At 23.5% G+C, this 9,592-nt stretch overlaps 3 protein-coding genes across 3 annotated transcripts; all 3 read right to left on the reverse strand. All coding sequences in view use genetic code 6, as the record gives it.

Moving 5' to 3' along the window:
• Window positions 1–97: 97 nt before the first annotated feature.
• TTHERM_00930850 (histidine acid phosphatase family protein) lies at window positions 98–1,576 on the reverse strand (the record flags this gene model as incomplete). Its single annotated transcript, XM_001025749.3, has 1 exon — window positions 98–1,576. One exon carries the CDS (start codon window positions 1,574–1,576, stop codon window positions 98–100), a length of 1,479 nt encoding a protein of 492 aa, XP_001025749.1.
• A 1,179-nt stretch (window positions 1,577–2,755) lies between these two features.
• On the reverse strand, window positions 2,756–4,177 carry TTHERM_000930818 (histidine acid phosphatase family protein; the record flags this gene model as incomplete). The annotated part of the gene is made up of 1 exon (XM_012800479.1): window positions 2,756–4,177. One exon carries the CDS (start codon window positions 4,175–4,177, stop codon window positions 2,756–2,758), a length of 1,422 nt encoding a protein of 473 aa, XP_012655933.1.
• Window positions 4,178–4,782: 605 nt separating this feature from the next.
• On the reverse strand, window positions 4,783–9,094 carry TTHERM_000930819 (hypothetical protein; the record flags this gene model as incomplete). Its single annotated transcript, XM_012800480.1, has 4 exons — window positions 4,783–6,027; window positions 6,101–7,983; window positions 8,230–8,292; window positions 8,536–9,094. The coding sequence occupies 4 exons, from the start codon at window positions 9,092–9,094 to the stop codon at window positions 4,783–4,785; spliced, it is 3,750 nt and encodes a 1,249-aa protein (XP_012655934.1).
• Between the last annotated feature and the right edge of the window lie 498 nt (window positions 9,095–9,592).

A 9,592-nucleotide genomic window follows, 5' to 3' on the forward strand; every position in this document is an offset into this window, starting at 1 on the left:
TAATATATATTATCTATCTATATATTTATAAAAATATTAAAACAATAAAATTATTTTTTTTAATTTTTAAATTAATTTTTCATTCAGACTGTATGTATCAGTTTTAAACAGCAACTTCAATGTCTCTGAATTCCTAGAAATCAAAAGCTTTTTTTGATTATTTAGATTTGTAATAAGCATAAGCACCTACAAAAATAACAATTTGCTAAATAATTAAAACTATCAAATAGTAGTTAGTTGAGCTAGAACCTGATTTTTCACTGTTTATTGGTACTATATTTTAAGTATGAACAGTCTACTAGGTACGAGCAGCTACTAACATTTCTGAATTAGAATTATCTTTAGTAATAGATTAGTTACAGACTGCATTAAAGTCATTAACAAACCAGTTTACTCTTTTAGTAAATTCTTCGATAGTGCAAACAGTTGAATTTGTTTCACATAAATTCATAAACTTGCCATCTCTTCTAATTTTAATGTAGAACTAATCATTGTTAACTACAACTCCGTTTTCTGTAAAGGTTTGATTGGCTTGGTGTAATTCAAATATTAAACTTGCAGTAAAATGAGGATATTGCTCGCAGTTGTAATAAGGAGTGGTAGGTTTATATTGATCAGGGAATCTTTGATTTAGGAGACAATCAATGCTAGTAAAGTTGAGAGCAGCACTAACCAAATGGACATTAGTGTCATGAGCACTGAACATAACCCACTTTAACCCATTTTTATTCTTTCCTTAAACAACAGGATTCATGTAAGCAAGTACTTGATTTAAGAAAGGAGTGTTTAAAGCACGCAATAAATCGGGCTAGCCAAATTAGAAATTCCAAGAGAGAGAAGTAAGGAAGGTAGCGTTTTCTCTTAAGTCAAAAGAGAAATAAGGGACATATCTGGCATTATATCTATCACATTCAAAGGTACTTTCTAAACTATGCATATCATCGAAATTTTTAACTGTTTAATTGACAGCAATAGAGTATTATTAGTAAGTATTATTGAATTGCTAGTTTATAAAATTTATAGTGTCTTACTTTTCAGCATAAAAAGCTTTTTTTAGCTTACTGTAATTGTTACAGTTAGAATCAGGTTGAAGAACGATGTCTCCATCTTCAAGTTGGGTATGAATAGGAAGAACTTAGATGTTACTTGGAAGTGCAGAAAGAGTGTTGGGTAAGTAATTTTAAGCATCTTTGAAATATGGTAAAGTATATTACTCACTCAAGTTAGATGGTAGCAAGTTTCCAGTGTATTAGGGGAACATACCTTAAACATGAGAAGCAGCACTCATCAAAGTTCTATTAACATCAGTAGATCTAACATAAATTTCTGAATGGTTATAATGATCTGGAATGAATCCTCTATATTCTTCTCTCAACTTAAGTCCAAGATTATAATGTTATCTTTATCCAGTAGCAGTGAGTTCTCCTGAATCGGCTTTTTGCTAGTTAGCATCGTACCAACTGTTTATAGGAACTCTAGCACCATGACGGTAAAGTTCTAGCACAAACTTAAGTTGTGCTTAAACTTAAACTGAAAAGATAATTACAAATAAAATTGTTAAAGCTGATTTGTTCATGCTTATATTTATTTATTTAGTTGTGATTTTAATTTAAGTTATTAAATAATAATTGAATTTGAATGCTTAATTTACACTTTAAAGATACAATAAATAGATATCTCATTAACTAAAATTAGTATAATTAATAAAATTCATATTTCTTCTTTTCATTTGGAAATTGACTTAGATTAAATGGTGGTGTTTTATTCAAATGAAAGTTAAGTCTTACTTCCTATTCCATTATGTTATTCATTTTAATTATTTTAATTAATATCTAAACAAATTCATTGTGTTTATTTAATTAATTCTTTGACCTGAATCAGTTTCATATAATCTAATTATACTGCTTGATTAGATATGTAATTTAGTATTCTAATTACCTTATTCACTATCTTTGAATACTTAAAAAAGAATAGAAAAAATAATAACTTTTGTATAAAATTGCTAAATAAAAGTATCTTTAAAAATATTTACATACATTTCTTATTCTTATTTTAATTATAAATTATTGATAAATATCTTCTACTACATTTCACATTTCGTTGTAATTTTAATGTATGAGTAAAAATAAGCATTATGTAAACGATTATTGATAATAAATAAAAGTTTATGTGGTGAGTTGAGGAAGTTAAGCCAAATTTGTAAATATATGCTTTTTACCTCTATTTTATGATGACATATGCAAGTAATACTTTTTGCTTTATATACTTAAAATTTCAATCCAATATAATATCATTAATTAATTAATAAGCATTATGATTACAATTTCTTAAATAAGAAGTGCTAATAATTTAATGTAAGGTTTAAAATAAACATAATGTAAACGACTATTAATAATAATAATAAAATGAATGTACCAAATTGAGAAAGTTAAAATAAATGTATAAATATATGCTTTTTGCCTCATATTTTGCTTGGATTGAGAAATGCAAAAAGTAATTTTGACTTTAAATTTAATTTAAATTCCTAAAGGATTCAACTGATAACCTTAATTTGAAAAAAAATTTTAACAAGTAAATGCCAAAAATATAATTAATTCGAGGAAAGTTAAATTAGAAATGATTTATTTTGTTATTTAATCAATTAAATTTATTTTAATTTTAAAAAATGATAATCTACAAAATAAATAAATAAGTGAATTTTTCAACTAATAATTTTTGATAAATAACTTTGATTTTTATTTATTTATTAATATCTTCATTAAGAATTTCTGATTTCTGCTGCTTCTATGTCTTTAAATTATTCAAAATTTAGCAAAGATTTTTATTTCTAAAGAAGCTAGAAGATGTAAAAAGCACAACCAGCTATTATTATTGATTATAAAATTAAGCCAACGATATAATATGTTGAATAATCTTCAGCTTTTTAAGTGGTCTCTTGATTTTTTTATTCTACATTTTAGCAAACTGTATCAAAATTTAGCATGAACTGCTAAATTCTTTAATTAAACTCACTATAAGAGCAAATAGTTGAGTTCTTATCACATAACTTCATAAATTTGCCATCTCTTCTAATTTTTAAGTAATACTAATTTTATTATATTTTGACTCCATTTTCTTCTGTTGGTTTATCTGATAAATGTAATTCAAAAATAATATTTGAAGTGAAATGAGGGTAATATTCACAATTATAAAACACCTGATCTTTTTTTCTATATTCTTCGAATCTTAAGGCTAGTAAACAATCAATGCTTGTAAAATTAAGAGCTGCACTGATTAATTGAATATTGGTATCATGAGCACTAAACATCACCCATTTCAGACCTGAAGTATTATTATTTTTTACTACTGGATCAGTATATTCTAAAAACGAACTAAAAAAAGGTTAATTTAAAGCACGAAGCAAATCTGGTTAATTAAACAAGAAATTCCAAGAAAGGGAAGTCAAATAAGTTGAGTTATCTTTTAGTTCTTAAGTGAAATCAGGAACATATCTACCGTTTGCTCTATCGCACTCAAAAACGGATTCTAGATAGTGCTAATTGTCAAAATTTTTAACCTCTTGGTAGATTGCTTTTGAGTATTGTTAATATGTTTATTCAAATTACTTATTAATAAAATCAACTGTTGATTGTTTCTCTTTGTAAAATTCACTAATTATTTATTTATAATTTTTGCAGTTAGACTCAGGTGAGAGGACTTTATCACCAACTCTTGGCTGTGTATGAATGGGCAATACTTGAATATTGTTTGGGAGAGAGTAATTACTTTTTAAATAATTTTAGGCATTAGCAAAAGCAGGTAAAGTATATTGCTCTGCCAAATTATCTGGAAGAACATCTCCTGTGCCAGCAGGGAACATTCCTTATAATTGTGATGCTGCGCTCATTAGTGTTCTATTGTAATCAGTAGATCTTACATAAATTTGGGTGTGATTATAGCTATCTGGAAGAAATCCGCTATATTCTTTTCTCAATTAAGCTCCTAAATTATAATGTTAACGCTATCCAGTAGCAGTTAATTCACCGTAAGTATATTTCTACTCCCTTGCATCGTACCAATCACCTAGAGGACCTCTAGCTCCATGGCGATAAATTTCAATTACAAACTAAAGCTCTGCCTAAACTTGAATTGAACCAACTAAAAGAAGAATTAAAATTGTAATCTATAACTTTTTCATTTATCCTATTTATTTTTAGAATTTTTTAAATATCTTTTGCTATTTATCAACTTTTAATTTATAACAAATTTTTTGAAATGATTAAGTTAAAAAGTTGTTATAGTTATTATTTATTTGATTTTTTCATTTTATTTAAAATATCTGATGTATGCACTTTAAAAAAAAATTTTTATATTTCAAATTAATTTATGAGAAAAAACTACTATATGGATAGATAGATACCTTTAAAAACCTAAATAATTTAAATTAAATCATCTTTCTTTGTTTATAAAATATAAAAAATTATTTAATTTTTCAAGAGTTATTTTTTATTTGCTTCTTCATTATTTAAGCATTATCAATTAATATACAAAAATAATATCAGAAACCGACTCAATTAATTAAAAAAAAGATTATTTTTGAATAAAATAAATCTAAAAAAATTTGCTTATCATACAAAATTGTGAGTATTAATTACTAATATATAAATTAATTAATTGTTAAAACAAAAAATGGAGAGAATAAGTTGTATAATATTTATATTTAAGAAAAGTCGGATTTTAGAAATAAAATTGTTAAATATTTAATGATTGGTTGGTTGGTTGATTGATTGATAATAAGTGTTTTCATAAATAAAAGTCAATGATTTGATAAATTATGTCTTTTCTAAAAATCTTTAGTTTATAGATAGATTTGATTGAAAGTTAAATCAAATATCTTTTATTGAAATTGAATTAATCATTTATTTTTTTATGAGGAGTGATAACTTAAAACGTTAATAAATTCTTAGGTATGTATAGGAATGGCTGTAAAAAATCGAAATGTCTTAATTTATATTTAGCATTTACTGTTGGGTCATTGTTTTGTTCAACTCTTATTTAAAAAGAAACCAAGTTTTACAGTGTGAGCAGATTATAGAACACACTTTTTGATTAATCTACAAATTTCAAGTCTCTCTCTTCATCTAAAACTTCAATATGAAGTAATTTAGCTCTTAAAAAACCAAGATATTCAATTAAAGTATACTCTTCCCAATTCGCCTAAGGATTTTTTGTGAAATGAATCTTTAAATCTATTATTTCATTCATTTACTGTAATCTTTATCCCAGCTAACATTAGAATTTAGAATTTTTTGGATTTACAATCAGTTCCATGTATTTCATTTTAGAAAATATTTTAATAAAGTTAAAGCATAGACCAGGTCTAATAGACTAAATTTCTTGTTAATTATCTTGCTGTACCTTTGCAACTATAACTGACATATTTAAATTGAAGTTTATTTCAAATTCTTCAAGGTTTTTAGAATTTTCATTATCCATTATATTGTTTTTTTGCTTGTTTTTGTGAGTCAAGCCGCATTGAGCTGTTGTTATCATTTTTATGCAGCTTCCGAATTTAGTTTCTAAAACAGCTATTATGTCTTTCTCTAATTGAGTTTGGTTATTGCTTAGCCATTTAGAAATTAAAAGTTATCTTCTTGGATTAAATGCTAGTTATATTTACTACACATTAAACTAAATAATTGGAAGATTTTGCATGCTAGAATTTGTCAAAATAGATTTTTAACTTTACTTCATTTTTCCTGTTTAATTTATGTTTACAGCAGGCAATCTGCTTTAAATCAGTAAATCAAGCCATTAAATAAAATTTTTATTTATATTGTTTTAGTTATTTTATTGCTGAATGTTAATATAAACTAAAGAAATCTGTTATGTGTTTAAATTCATCACATGATTTAATACGCTTTCTTAATTTTATAAATTTTCAAAAGATTAATATTATATATGCAGTTCATAAATTTTATATCCAAGACAGTTAATCATTTACTGAAACTCCTAAGCAAATGCCCAATTCTTATTCTACACTAAAAACTATTTTAAATTTATATTGTAAAATTAATTAGTTAATTCAGTTAAAAGTATTAAAATAAAATTAATTTTTTACTCTGTACATCCTTTGCAGATAGGAATATATATTTGCTATATTTTGTTGAGCATTTTCTTGTTAGGATTTAATTTCAAATTTAGATTACTTCATTCTTTCTTACATCAGACCACTTGACTATATTTATTTAATCAGCGAAGCATCGTTAGTAATTGTCATTTCTACATTAATCAATTCGTTTTAGGCTACATTGCAAATTTAAAAATAATTTTTTTGTAAAATAATAGCAAATTAGCAGATTTTCCTTTAAAATAATTGTAAATTTATCTATTGCTCAGGCCACACATTCATCTTTGAAAGAATTTTATTGAAAATATCAAAATAAATATTCTAAATTATAGGTTTTGAATTTCCATTTTAATTATTATTATTTATTTTTTCATAGAAATTAGAGTCTCTAATAATTATTTTTACATTTTAAGTGTGAGCACTCATCATGTTTGAAAGTGTATTTTACAAGAAATCTTCAAATCTTTCATAGCTATCGACACATTCTATCTCAAGTTGAAATTCTTTTAAATATTTTTCTTATTAGTTGTTACATTCTAAATCATCTTTAGGAATATTTATAAAACTTTAATTGACTTCTAATTGTGCTTTTGATTTTTAATTTGCTCCAAATTCATAAACAGTGTTAGATTTATTAATTTCTAATTTTTTACCATTTTCTTTTAAATTATTTTACTCTAAGTTATCTATAAAATTTAAAGATCCTTAACTATTTAGTATTTTATTTTATGTTTTATTTTTATAATCTAAAATGAAAGAATGTGGTTTTTTTATAGATTGTTATATTTTTAAAGCAGATTTATCTCTTGGATTCTCATCTGTGTCATTAAAATTTAATTAGTCTTCTGAAATATTGCTTTCTTCCTTAATTAAATTCAAATTATTTTATTATATTAATTTGAGTTTTTATGAATGCTTTTCAACGATTATTTTATCGTTATCCTCAATCATTTTGTTCATCTCAACAAAATTGTAAAATAATGCATTCTTTGGCAAATTTTTCATAGATTTAGTAAAAATTGTATCTAGAAAATGATAAAGCAACTTAGAACTCCTAAAACGATCTGTGCAATTAAAGTTAAATGAGCTGTTATTATTATTGTCAGCATATTTGATAAAGTGATGAAATTCTTGAATTTTCATTTTTAAGTGAAACGATTCTTCACACAAGATAAGATTATATCTTATTAATTTTGTGTTATAAAGTTTCAAATGAAACAAGTCTTAATAAAATTTCAACGAATGATCTTCACTATCTTTGTTGTGGAACACTCTTTAGTAATTTTTTTAAATGTTTTGAAATTCTTAAATATAAATTTTAAGTTTTTAAACATTTAACAATACATTTTATTTAACTAAATAGAATAATTGCATAAATGTGTCTAAATTTTCTTTAGATTTTAAATATTGTGCTTTATTTCTCAACTTAAATATGCCCTGCTACCAGTTATTGTATTAATTATTTCTGCTCATCTAAATTTTTAAAATATTAACTTTTTTCTTTGAGTTAGATGTACTTATCTTCCCAACAAAATATTAAATTTATTGACTCCCTCTTTTAATAACTGTCTAAACCGTGTTAATAAGTAATTTTAAGCTAATCAAAACATCATTCTATTGTGTTGAATTTTAAAGCTAAATATTTTATTTTAGTTTATAAGATATTACTACTCTAATTAAATTAGGTAGTGTTTCTAATTAATGCTATATTCTATTATTAAAAAGTTGATCATCTTAGCACCCAAGTATTTCGAATTCTACATTTAACTCCTAAAGACTTATTCTATTTTTAGAGTTTGTGATTATTCCATGATAAAAATGATTCCATAGCTATTATGGACTCGGAAAGAAATTAGATTTCTTTAAATCAAAGCCTTTTTTAACAAAAAGCATATTAACATTATTTTAAAGATTTTATGAATTTTATTTTTAAAGATTTTTTTGATTTTATTTTTAAGGATTTTTTTCATTTTATTTTTTAATATTAAAATTAATCTTTTGTTTTAGATTGTAATGCAGTTTTAACTACATTAGATTTAAAATAAATAAAAAAAAATAATAAATAAACACTAGTCATAACTCATCATTTCAACAAGTATAATAATTGATAAATTAATTACCTTCAAATTATAGTTTGATCTTTTTCATTGAAGTAGCCAAATATATTTTGTTTAAGTTGATACCTTTTGTGATTATTAAAATAAATAAGCGTAAAAAATGAGATAGTTTTGACTGTAAAAAATATTTAAAAAAGGTATTTAAGTGATAGTAAAGTGTTGATTGTATTTCAATATTCTACATTCAATAAATACATAAATACTCAATTAATTGTAATTGAATATCATGTAATTTTATTCAAATTTCGAAAAGAAATTAATTAAAATAAGTCTTTAACAATAGTTTATATATTAAATGTATGTTTTTACACTTGAAGACTGTTTAGAGTTTTGCAAGTTAACTTATAAGCTGCGTATAATCTAATTCTTCAACTTATGAGTTCTTTTATTAAGAAATTGTTTTATTCCAGTATGCTCTAATAAATTTATGACCCATTTCTTGACTTTTATTTTCATTGTAAAAGTAAATAGAATCCTCATTAAAATCAAATTGAATTGATAAAGATTCTATTTTCCAAGCGCTTTAGTCTTACTTTTCAATATAAATATGAAAATTCCTATTCAAAGCTGATTATTTTTCTGCATATTTGATTAAATTTATCATCTAATAAATATCGAAGACTTACAGGGAAAGGTATAAATTAACTGTTTAAGCTTTGTTCTCTTCTTTTATATTTTGATTCCACTTATTGATAGTCCTCCTAATTCTTCTTACGCAGATATTGTTAATCTTTGGCCCATACTGCAAGTTAACTTCTTTGTAATTGTTATGATAGCTTAAAAATACTGCTACTTTTTTGAGGTCAGCTTCTTATTCTATTTTGATAAGAATTTACTTTTTCAATTAATCTTCTTTAACTATATTCATACTTTTGATGTGCTGAACTTAAATTTTTAATTTAAAAGTAATATAAATAAGAAGACTAACTTTATGTATTTAATAAAAATCTCTTCTACTAAATATTTTAAAATAAGTAAAAACACAATTAAAATAATAAATTTTACCAATGTATTTTACAATAAATACTGATTAAATATTCTGTATAGAATTTTGTTTTTGTTTGTTCATTTTTATTCATAAAAATAAACTTTTAAATTTCCTTAAAATAACCCATTCCAATTAATACACAAATATATATACTTTTAAGAAGTTATTTTATTTATTAATTTAAGAGATTTTAGAATTTTGCATATTAAAACTTTCAAATATAAATAGATAAAAATCATTTATAGCTAAATTATAAATAGAATTTTTATAATAAGAAATCAAAATCAATTATTTTTTAATGGAGTTTAATTGATCAGATTTGAATTTACTTTATGTATTTAGTAAAATTCTTTTTTCTAAATATTTTAAAATAAGTAA

The sequence above is a fragment of the Tetrahymena thermophila genome (assembly GCF_000189635.1).
Source record: "Tetrahymena thermophila SB210 genomic scaffold scf_8254181, whole genome shotgun sequence".
Classification (NCBI taxonomy): Eukaryota; Ciliophora; class Oligohymenophorea; order Hymenostomatida; family Tetrahymenidae; genus Tetrahymena; species Tetrahymena thermophila.